Raw genomic sequence first — 12578 nt, forward strand, 5'->3', positions numbered from 1 at the left:
AGGTCTTTGTGATAATAGATCTATATTTTGGTTGCAGTGATGGTCACATACATCCACACATGTGATAAAATGATAGTGAACTATACATGCACACATTACACCAATATCAACTTCCTGCTTTTGATATTGTACTATCATTAAGATGTAACCGACCAGGCGCGGTGGCTCACACCTGTAATCCCAGCACTTTGGGAGGCCGAGGCACGCAGATCACCTTAGGTCAGGAGTTCGAGACCCGCCTGGCCAATGTGGTGAAATCTCATCTCTACAAAAAAAAAAAAAAATACAAAAATTAGCCAGGCATGGTGGCAAGCGCCTGTAATCCCAGCTACTGGAGGCTGAGGTAGGAGAATCGCTTGAACCTGGAAGGTGGAGGTTGCAGTGAGCCGAGATCCCGCCACTGCACTTCAGCCTGGGCAACAAAAGTGAAACTTCGTCTCAAAATAAATAAATAAATAAATAAATAAATAAATAAATAAATAAATAAATTAAATTAAATAAAAGATGTAACCGGCGGGTCATGGTGGCTCAGCCTGTAATCCCAACACTCTGGGAGGCCAAAGCAGATGGATCATCTGAAGTCAGGGGTTCGAGACCAGCTTGGCCAACAGGGTGAGACCCCATCTCTACTAAAAAGTCAAAAATTAGCTGGGCATGGTGGCGCACGCCTGTAATCCCAGCTACTCAGGAGGCTGAGATAGGAGAATCGCTTGAACCCGGGAGGTGGAGGTTGCAGTGAGCCAAGATTGTGCCACTGCACTCCACCCTGGGTAACAGAGCAAGACTCCGTCTCAAAATAAATAAATAAATAAATCTCATATAAATGTGTGTGTACAAATTTATACATAAATAATTTTAACACAAATGGTAGCATATTATACTTGCTGTTCTGCACCTTACTTTGTTTCTACAATTACTTCAGAGATTTTTTTCCACATCACATATACAATGGATCCACCTCATTATTTTTTCTTACCATATAGTATTCCATTGCACAGTGGTTTCATTTATTTCAACAGTTTCATATTGATAGACATTCGGATCTTAACTAAGAATTGAACTTAAATAATTCAGAAATTTTTACAATAATGAAAGGTCGGCTGGAGTTGAGGCTAAAAGTTTTCACATATTCAAGACTTGACTCCAGAATATTCTTTTGACCAGAAGGGGGAATGCAAGTGGCAGGAGAAGCAAAAAGCTGGGAAATTTCCCGGGCCAATGGGGAAGCAGTGGAGCCGGCAGGGAATTACTGCCGGGTAGGAGTTCGCAGAGGGGCACCTTACTTTTGGAGTAGGAGGCCGTCTTGCAAGCCGAGACTTTTCAGGCTGCAGCCCAGATATACCGAAGTGTGTTTCGGCTACGCACAGTGTGGTGATGCCTGGCCACCTCCAGCCTCCCGCGGGGACCCCCTGCCCAGGCGGAGTCTGAATGCCCACCGCCACCAGCCCACGCGCGCAGTGGGCGTACACGTGGTGACCTGCCTGCGGCTGGGTTCCCGGCTCCGGCTCCTCCTCCCTCCAGCTCTCGCTCGGCTTTCTGCAGTATCACGTGCAGCAGCGCTGGTTGCAGGATGGCGGCGGCCGCGGCGGCGGCAGCAGCGGTGGGTGTCAGGCTCCGGGACTGCTGCAGCCGAGGCGCTGTGCTTCTGCTCTTCTTTTCCCTGTCTCCTCGGCCCCCGGCCGCCGCCGCCTGGCTGCTGGGCCTGCGGCCAGAGGACACTGCTGGAGGCCGCGTGTCCCTGGAAGGGGGCACCCTGCGCGCCGCCGAAGGCACCAGCTTCCTCCTGCGTGTCTATTTCCAGCCAGGACCGCCGGCGACCGCCGCACCGGTGCCCTCACCGACCCTCTCCTCGGGGGAAAATGGCACCGGCGACTGGGCTCCGCGGCTCGTGTTCATCGAGGAGCCCCCGGGCGGTAGCAGCGTGGCCCCTAGCGCGGTCCCCACGCGCCCCCCGGGACCGCAGCGCTGCCGGGAGCAGAGCGACTGGGCATCGGACGTGGAAGTCCTGGGGCCCTTGCGTCCCGGGGGCGTGGCAGGCTCGGCCCTGGTCCAGGTGCGAGTGCGGGAGCTGCGCAAGGGCGAGGCGGAGCGGGGCGGCGCGGGCGGTGGCGGGAAGCTCTTTTCGCTCTGCGCCTGGGATGGGCGCTCGTGGCACCACCACGGTGCCGCCGGCGGCTTCCTGCTGCGCGTCCGCCCGCGGTTGTACGGCCCAGGCGGGGACCTGCTGCCTCCTGCGTGGCTGCGGGCGCTCGGGGCGCTCCTGCTGCTAGCTTTGTCGGCCCTGTTCAGCGGCCTGCGCCTGAGCCTGCTGTCGCTGGACCCGGTGGAGTTACGGGTGCTGCGGAACAGCGGCTCGGCCGCCGAGCAGGAGCAGGCGCGCCGCGTGCAGGCCGTTCGCGGCAGGGGGACCCATCTGCTCTGCACCCTGCTCCTGGGCCAAGCCGGAGCCAACGCGGCCCTGGCTGGCTGGCTGTACGCCTCGCTGCCGCCGGGCGTCGGGGGCACCGGGGAAGACTACAGCGAAGAGGGGATCCACTTCCCTTGGCTGCCGGCGCTCGTGTGCACCGGCGCGGTATTCCTGGGCGCCGAAATCTGCCCCTACTCAGTGTGTTCGCGGCATGGGCTGGCCATCGCCTCGCACAGCGTGTGCCTGACCCGGCTTCTGATGGCAGCCGCCTTTCCCGTGTGCTACCCGCTGGGCCGCCTGCTGGACTGGGCGCTGCGCCAGGAGATAAGCACCTTCTACACGCGGGAGAAGCTGCTGGAGACGTTGCGGGCCGCAGACCCCTACAGCGACCTGGTGAAGGAGGAGCTCAACATCATACAGGGTGCCCTGGAGCTGCGCACCAAAGTGGTGGAGGAGGTGCTGACCCCCCTGGGAGACTGCTTCATGCTGCGCTCAGACGCGGTGCTCGATTTCGCCACTGTCTCCGAGATCCTGCGCAGCGGCTACACTCGCATCCCAGTGTATGAGGGCGACCAGCGGCACAACATTGTGGACATTTTATTTGTCAAGGACTTGGCCTTCGTGGACCCCGACGACTGCACCCCGCTCCTCACTGTCACCCGCTTCTACAACCGGCCCCTGCATTGTGTTTTCAATGACACCCGACTGGACACGGTACTGGAGGAGTTTAAGAAGGGTGAGCAGGAGTCTATCTTCTCCCCCAACTCCTATCCCCTTCAAAGGTTTTATCCTTTCCTAACCACGTGAGGCTCTAGGTACCCAAAGCACTTTCTCTCCTATGGTACCAAAAACCCAAGGAAGACTCTACCTCTTGGCTCCCTGGCTATTTTCATCTCACTTCTACCTCACTTCTTGCTCCTGATTGAGCCCCAGGCCTCTTCCCCTCTACTTGACTCACAAGATGCAACATATTCCTTATTTATTCCATTCCACCAGTGTTTTTCCAACGCCTACCAAGTGTCAGATACTGTGTAGGTCGGAGATAGCCCTTGAAGGTCATTGCATAGCTCCCCACCTATTACAGGAGGCACCTCTACAGGTTCCCATACAAGTAGCCTTTGCTTTAAACTCCCAGGGCTGAAAGCTATTTACAGAGCAAACTAGTCCCATTGCTGGACAGCTCCAGTGGCTGACAATGTCTTCCCCATATAGAGCAGAAATTTGTGTCTCCAAATCCTCCTAACTCTTCTGCCTTTTGAATCATGTAGACTAAACCCAAACACCTTAGACATTCTTCCCCATATTTAACTTCCCATCAGGTATTGGCTGCACACATATCAAGTACTCAGGTTCAGGGCCTGGTGCGGTGGCTCATGCTTGTAATCCCAGCACTTTGGGAAGCTCAGGCGGGAGGATTACTTGAGCCCAAGAGTTCAAAGCTGCAGTGAGCTGTAATCCCACCACTGTACAAAAGAACAAGACGCTGTCTTTGAGGGGGGAGGGAAGTACTCAGATTGGGGGTTGAAAGTTGACTAAGGCAGTAGGATCCTTGTAATTCTGGGAACTGTGGTCCTGTGAAATAGGATAGATCTGAACCTGAAGAAATATTCTGGGTAGAGGAGATCCTAGAAAACTTGCATACCCAAATGAGTGGGGTTTCCTTCAGTGCAGTCACCATCCTCCAACCCTCCTCTCCAAACTCAGGCTTGATGTCATGCTTATAACTTGTTTACTTCATGTCTGAGTTTGTCTTCAGAAAGTGCCTTCTGGTGACTATAAATTCACTCAAGAAAAATCAGCCTGGGTACATTAGAGTCACTCTTCTTGGCATTACACAGTTTGACTGCCCCCCTAGTTCACCAGATTTCGCCCAGAACCCTTGACTGTTTTTTAAAATCAAATCTACTTTCAAGAATCAACATTGAGACCATTCAAAAGACTATCTCACAAACCCTGAAAGCAACTCCAGACATCATAATTTGAAAACAGGGACACAATTAGAATAAATGTAGAACTTTCCAGAATGACTCCTTTGAAGGAGGCACTCATCTGATATGAGTTGGAATGTTTATTAAAAACAAAAACCAAAAAATCAATCCCTTGACTTTAGATTCAGGCTTCAGATCTAGCTTCCTTGTGGCTAGCAGTACTCTCATTTGACTGCATTTTGTATAAATTTTTTTGTCAAAAATGTAATCCATGATAATTTGAGCCCAAGGCTGCAGTGAGCTATGATTATGCCACTGAACTGTAGCCTGGATTACAGAGCAAGACCCTGTCTCAAAAAAGAAAGAAAGAAAGCGAGAAAGAGAGAGAGGAAGGAAGGAAGGAAGGAAGAAAGGAAGGAAGGAAGGGAGGGAGGGAGGGAGGGAGGGAGGGAGGGAGGGTGGGAGGGAGGGAGGGAAGGGGGGGAGGGAGGGAAGGAAGGAAGGAAAGAAGGAAGGAAGGAAGGAAAAGGAAAAATTCAATCTCACTACTTTAACATCATAAATAATCTTTAGAACTTTGAATACAAACAAATCTGGGGTCTTGTTCCTGTCACAATATTTTGAAATCATATTAAATATTAAAATGTAGCCTGGGAGGGGGGAAAAGGTCTAAAAGCTACTTTCAGTCTCAGATTTGAGAGAACAGCCCTAGACTTTGTGTTGGTATGATGAAAAGGGAGAGAAATGTATATATGGCAGCTATTTTAGTCCATTTTCGGCTGCTGTTTCACCCTGTTCAGTCCATCTCACCTTAATCCTTGCATTCATAGCTCCCACTGCAACTTGAGGTTCATCTATCCACTCTTAGAATTGTGCTGATATTTTGTGTATCTTAGAGAAGTAGAGTCTTAGATCTGGGCATTGGGGGGCATAAACCACAGAAATTTATTTTGTCAAAGATCTGGAGGCTAGCAGTCTGAGATCAAGGTGTCTGGGCAGGTTTGGTTTCTTCTGAGGCATCTCTCCTTGGCTTGCAGTCACCACCTTCTGTGTCCTGACATGGTATTTCCTCTGTATGCATGCATCCCTGGTGTCTCCTTGTGTGACCAAATTTTCTCTTCTAGCAGGGACACCAGTCAGATTGGATTAGGCCCACCCTACTGGCCTCATTTTAACTCAGTCACCTCTTAAAAGTGATAGTTAAGACACAGAGCAGTGTGTCATTGTCATATGCTGGCAGAAGATGTTTTAAGTGAAACTCCTATGAACTCATTCACTTGTTTAGGTTTTTTTGTTTGTTTTTTGTTTGTTTGTTTGTTTGTTTGAGACGGAGTTTCACTCTGTCGCCCAGGCTGGAATGCAGTGGCGCCATCTCGGCTCACTGCAACCTCTGTCTCCTGGGTTCAAGCAATTCTTCTGCCTCAGCCTCCCAAGTAGCTGTGAGTACAGGAGTACAGCACCAAGCCTGGCTAATTTTTGTATTTTTAGTAGAGAGCCACTGCACCCAGCCTCATTTAGTATTTTTTAAACATCTGTACAGTTTTAGGCAACAGGGGAGACAAGAAGACTGTCCTCAGGAGGTTAGCAATATACAGGGCATAATGAGCAGTGTTTTGAAGTAGGAATTGTCATATCAACTCTTATATCCCCAGCACCTTACACAGTGCCTTGTACATAGTAAGCTGTTCCAAAAAGTTGATATTGATCTGAAATGAATCCCTGTTCAGAGTTTCTAAACGTGGTCTGAAAAAAGTTCCTTTAGTGTTCTATTAATGGCTACTTTGTTTTTACGTAGATCACTAAAGAGAAGCAAGCCATTATAGAGAATACTATGCCAAGGAAGATATTTCCACTTCCTTTCATAGCCTTGCTACTTCCTCAAAGTAAGGTCCATGAAAGAGCAGCATGAGTCTCACCTGGGAACATATTAGAAATGCAGAATTTTATGCCTTACCCTAAATCCACTGAATGAAAATCTGCATTCTAGCAAGCCTCCAGGTGGCTCCTATGTGACATTAAAGTTTGAGAAGCATTGCCTTCAGAGACCCCTTATTAACAGTGTTTGGTAGATCTGCTTAGAATAGAATATGAGACATAATGAAGAAGGTGGATGTCCTCAGGCTGCAAGCCGTATAACATAGTGGTCATTTTCTTTAGGAGTTATACATTTGCACCATAGGTTAGGAGATGAAAGCTGGGTTGAACTGCTTTTCTTTGCCTTTAAAAATAACTTTTTTGGCTGGGCGCGGTGGCTCACGCCTGTAATCCCAGCACTTTGGGAGGCCGAGGTGGGTGGATCACCTGAGGTCAGGAGTTGGTGACCAGCCTGGCCAACATGGTGAAACTTCATCTCTACTAAAAATACAAAAATTAGCCAGGTGTGGTGGCACACACCTGTAATCCCAGTTAATTGGGAGGCTGAGACAGGAGAATTGCTGAGATAGGAGGCGGAGGTTGCAGTGAGCCGAGATTGCACCACTGTACTCCAGCCTGGGTGACAGACCAAGACTCTGTCTCAAAATAAATAAATAATTAATTAAAAAATAATTTTTAAAGCAGGTCTTTAATAGCTCTTCCATTTTTCTTACTTCCTTGCATCTCAAGTAACTTAACCACCAACAAATCCCTTAGAAGGTAGAAGAATGATATTAATAGAAGCCACAGTTACCATTAATTGAGCACTATCAGTTCTTCCAGGCACCATGCCAGGCCCTTTACATACTCAGAACAACCCTCCTGGGTAGATGTTATTAACCCCATTTTACAGTTGAAGAAACTAAAGCTCGGATCAATAACATGACTTGTACAACTTTCCATAACTAATAACTGAATTGTGATGTGAACTACATCTGTAGGACCCCAAAGCCTGTTCTTTCCCTGCTTCACCCATCTTATTCCTTCCTCCATCCTGGAATGCCTGCCACCCACAGGGTTCAAAGGTAGCTTTTTCACCTCTGATTGCTGCCCATGGCTGATTCACCTCCAGTTTCTGGAGGTCAGTGATGTAGCTTTATAATTACAGTAATTGCTAACATGCATATTGCGCTTGACAGAACATTTCTATATACCTTCTCTTGTCCAATCTTAAACAACTCTGCAGTTACAGGTGATGATATGGGATTTTATCTTTTTACTTCTTACGAGTTGCAAGTCTTTAGCAGTGGGGAAGAGGAAAATGGTTTTTCACACTAGAGTGCTAGGTTTACAAAAGGGAACAATATTTCTCCCCACTGAACTGTAAGTTCATTGAGGGCAGAGAATGAATCTTATTTACTTTGTATTATCAGGGCAAGTACAGTGACCACCATGGCTAGGGGATGTATAAACATTTATTGAATAAATGGTTTTAAATACCTAACTTCTATATTTCTATGTTTGAGTGAGGTGACCTCTAAATACAGAATAGTTAATGTTGTTCCTTAGTCTCAGCAAATCTCTCCTCTTCCTCTTCATGGGCCTCTATCCCGAATAAGTGGCATCACTTGTGCCTTTAGTCACCCAGGCTAGAACGCTCTCCTTTGCATTCACCTCATCCTATTAATCATTGTCTTAGTCTGCATAGGCTGTCATCACAAAATAGCATAGACTGGTGAGTTAAACAACAGAAATTTGTTTTCTCACAATTCGAGGCTTCAAAGCCAAGACCAAGGTTCTGGCCAACTCAGTTTCTGGTAAGGACGCTCTTCCTGGCTTGCAGATGGGTGCCTTCTCTCCGTGGCCTTTCCTCAGTGCATGCCCACAGAGAGCAAGAGGTTCTGGTCCTCCCTTCTTAGAAAGACACCAGTCCTGTTGGATTAGGGCCCACCCTTATGCCCTCATTTAATCTTAACCACTGTACTTCCTTAGAGGCCTCTCTGGGGGTTGTTAGGGCTTCAACATACGAATTTTGTGGGAAGACAAGCATTCAGTCCATAACAATCACCAAAGCTGGTCAAATAATTGGATGCCAATATTGCATCCAACTGCAGTCATATGTCATTTTGGTCAATGATGGGCTGCATGTACAATGGTGGTCCCATAAGATTACACTAGAGCTGAAAAATTCCTATCACCTAGTCATATCCTAGCAGTCATAACACCTAACATCGTTGTAAGGCAACACATTACCTTTACTGTGTTTAGATATGCAAATACTTACCATTGTGTTACAATTACCTACAGTATTCAGTACAGTAACATGCTCTACAGGTTTGTAGCCTAGGAGCAATAGGTTATAACAGATAGCCTATATGTGTAGTGCACTATATCCTCTAGGTTCTGTGTGAGTACATTTTACGACGTTCACACAATCATGAAATTGCCTAGCAATGAATTTCTCAGAGAGTGTCTCCATAGTTAAGCAGTACATGACGATTTCTTAAACCCGTACATAATGTAATCCACTATTTCTTCCACTTAGTTATTCACTGATTTTATTCAACAAATAGTTGTGTTGGCACAGTGGAGAACACCACCAACATAGTCCTTGTCTGCATAGAGCTTCATTCTAATACAGGAGACAGAAATTAAGCAAACAGGATAGTGATTAAGAACATAAGATTTGGCCGGGCGTAGTAGCTCACACCTGTGATTCTAGCACTTTGGGAGGCCAAGGCAGGTGGATCATTTGAGGTCAGGAGTTAGAGACCAGCCTGCCAACATGGTGAAACCCCGTCTCTACTAAAAATACAAAAATTAGCTGGGCAGCAGTGGTGCACACCTGTAATCCCAGCTACTCAGGAGGCTGAGGCAGGAGACTTGCTTGAGTCTGGGAGGCAGAGGTTGCAGTAAGTCAAGATCATGCCACTGAACTCCAGTGCGGGCAACAGAATGAGACCCTGTCTCAAAAAAGGAACATAAGACTTACTAGAATGCCTGAGTTGATACTGGCCCTGGGCAAATTACTTAACTGTTTATGTCTGTTTCATTATTTCAAATGAAAATAATACTAATATTTACTCATAAGATTGTGTGAAATATTAAGACTATTGCATTATGCTAACTTACTACCTGTCATATAAGTACTAAGTAGATGTTAGCTATGATTATTAAATATAAACACAAGTCTATTACTCATTTATGCAAATGCCTCCTAAGAAGTTACACTTTTTCACATTTTTATCTCCCTCAAATTCATTCTCTCCAGTGCCACTAAAATAATCTCCAGTAACGTCACTGCTTAAAACCATTCTGCAGCTCCCCGCTGCCTACGGGAGAAGAGCTAAGCTGGTAAGGCAGCCAGCAATGCACTCATGACCTGCTTCCTGCCCTCCCCTTCGGCCTCATCACTCACCACTCCCTGCCACAGCTTTACCCTCCAGCAATGCTGAACTCTGTGGTGCACTGTGCTATTCTTGTCTTTGTCCCTTTATTCACACTGGACTTCTGTCAGGAATATGCTTTGCCTGACTAATTCATTGCCAGCTCTTTAATACTCAGCTCAGAGGCCACCTCCTCTGGGAAACTTCTCCTATAAACCCCAAAATACAAAAATTGATGTTTTGGCCAGCTTCATTGTTTTATGTGCATATCTCAATCATTGAACTAACAAGCTATACTATCAGTGTGTATTTATAAGTACCTCTCACCCATATAATGAGCATCTCCAGGCAAGACTATCTTATCTATCTTTGTAGCTCCAGCAGCTAACGATGGATATGACACATAGTACATTTTCAATAAATGTTTGTTTAAAGACTGAATGGATGACTAAAGGAGTTAAACTTTAATATAGTGGAAGAGATCTGCAGAGCACTAGTAAATGAATTAAATCATTTTGCACTATGCAGCAGAACAAATCAAACTTAGACGTTTGTTAGTGTTAGAAGAAAAGTGTTGCATATATTGTTTCTCAGTTTCTTTAGGTACATCTATTAATATTTATTACAACAATTTCTTTTCACATGTAAAGCACTGTGCTAAGAGTTAGGGGTATGAGATAAAAATCTCTGTTCCCAAGGAGCCTAGAGCATAGTGGATGAGTAGCACTTCCCTTTGCAAAGCTAGAAGGCAAGCTGGACACTCACCTTTCCCATGACTTCCAGTGACCTTGAACTTACAAGTCACGTCTCAGTATATAAGTACAGGATATGGGTAAGACGGACCTTGGTACATAAAGCATTAAAATGAAAGTGCTATACTAGAAATGCAAAAATGCAATGGGAACATGGAGGATACAATAACTATGACTAGGTGGCATTTTCTTTTTTTTGAGATGGAGTCTCACTTTGTCGCCCAGGCTGGAGTGCAGCGGCATGATCTCGCCTCCCAGGTTCAAGTGATTCTCCTGCCTCAACCTCCCGAGTAGCTGGGACTCCAGGCATGTGCCACCATGCTCGGCTAAATTTTTGTATTTTAGTAGAGACGGGTTTTCACTGTGTTGCCCAGGGTGGTCTCGAACTCCTGAGCTCGTCGGGCAATCTACCAGCCTCAGCCTCCCAAAGTGCTAGGATTACAGGTGTGAGCCACTATATCCAGTCATATTTTGCTTTTATAAATTTTTTACTGAAGTTTATCTTTCTATAATTTATACAGAAAAAAATTTAAATATAGAATAGTAGAAAAAAGAAGTATGAAAATCATGTGAGGATAATCATCGTACTGTCCTGAAATAGTAACTCAATATTTTGTCATATTAAAAATATATTGCACATAATAACAATCTTAATGAAATTCTTAAAAAGAAAACAAAGGAAAAACCCATTGTCCTGCCATCAAGCACAAATCAAATGTCCCATTCTAATCCTAACAGTGATTTTCTTATAGGATGGTATTTTTGCTATAGTTTCCTCAGGGTTGAGTTCTATAATTTGGGAAGACTAATTTTAAAAATGGAGCCGTAGAGATTTATCATACTTCTTAAATTTACTACTCTATTATTGGATTGCTTTTAGGAGACACCGAGTCCTGTATAGACAACAGGGGAAAGAAATAAAGCTTTGTTCTGAAGTCAAAGACTTCTGAGTAATACAGCACTGACTGACATTTAACTCAATTAAACATTTTAGCTTTGCTGGACTAGTAACACCATCTTTGCAAACAACAGAGCACAACTCATGTATGCTAGGTTGTTCCACCTATGCACTAGCATGGCTGTAACACAGTCTACTGCACAATCCATACTCAGTCTTTGCTTATTCATTGATTCATTCAGTAAACATTTTTTGAACTCCTGCTTTTGGCCAGGCATTGTACTAGACTCTGGAAATACAGTGGTGAGGTAGGCAGACATTATGGAGCTAAAAATATCCTCTTCCATCTTTGGTCTTCCTGCAAGTGGTCTGTTGCCTAAAGTAGGGATCCCAACCCCCAGACTGCAGACCGGTACCAGTTTGTGGCCTGGTAGGAACTGGGCCGCACAGTGGAAGGTGAGCAGTGGGCAAGCATTACTGTCTGAGCCCCACCTCCTGTCAGATCAACTGGGGCTTTAGGAGCGAGAACCCTATTGTGAATTGTCCATGCAAGGAATCTAGGTTGCATGCTCCTTATGAGAATCTAATGCCTGATGATCTGAGGTGGAACAGTTCCATCCCCAAACCATCCCCCCTCCCACCCCAGTTCGTGGAAAAATCATCTTCCACAGAACCAGTCCCTGGTGCCGAAAAGGTTGGGGATCTCTGGCCTAAAGCATGTCCAACCAGCCAGTAAGTGCTCCTGGCCCAGACACACAATGTGACCTTTTCACTGCAGAATAATCTAGTCCAAAAAGCCAATGTTTTACTTTACACTCCAAATGCTGACCTTAGCTATTTTTTCAGGAAGAATAACCATTCCATTGCTTAATTCTATAAAAACCTGCCAAAACATTAGTGCTATATTCTTTGTCTTCCATAAAAGAAAATAAAATTTTTCATTCACAATTACATTTCACTGGTGTAAATAGACGTATTACATTTTTAAATGTGTTAAATGTTGCTAAATAATAATTAGTAAAATGTATAATGAGATGCTTACTTTCTAAACAATAGAGCAAACAGTAAACAAAGTGTAGTCCATTGTACATACAGAGAAAGAATGAAAGGAAACGAAAAAGGGAAAGTAATTAATATTCAAGATGATAAACGTGGGGTTTCTTCCTTTAAACATTTTCATTGTGATTGTTATAATATTGTTATATTCTTTTTTTTCCAGCCTGGCAAAAGAAATGCCAGGTAACAATAGAATCTGAACTGGAAGGGGCACTAATAAAACCTGTGAGAGAATCTCATTCACACTTTTTTCCAATTTAGTTATCTTTTCCAGGCCATACCAGCCTTCATTGTCAA

General features: G+C 45.4%; 1 protein-coding gene across 5 annotated transcripts in view; it reads left to right on the top strand.

The window, feature by feature from the left end:
- Window positions 1-1281: 1281 nt before the first annotated feature.
- CNNM1 (cyclin and CBS domain divalent metal cation transport mediator 1) overlaps window positions 1282-12578 on the top strand; it is a 68638-nt gene continuing 57341 nt past the window's right edge. For all 5 annotated transcript variants that reach the window (XR_003121137.1, XM_025396718.1, XM_025396720.1 and 2 more), the window contains exon 1: window positions 1282-3143. Coding sequence is in view for 4 of the 5 variants with exons in the window: in XM_025396718.1 (XP_025252503.1) it covers window positions 1571-3143 (1573 nt within the window). In the remaining variant the exon portion in view is untranslated. The remainder of the gene's footprint in view (window positions 3144-12578) is intronic.

The sequence above is a fragment of the Theropithecus gelada genome, chromosome 9, assembly GCF_003255815.1.
Source record: "Theropithecus gelada isolate Dixy chromosome 9, Tgel_1.0, whole genome shotgun sequence".
In the NCBI taxonomy this organism is placed as follows: Eukaryota; Metazoa; Chordata; class Mammalia; order Primates; family Cercopithecidae; genus Theropithecus; species Theropithecus gelada.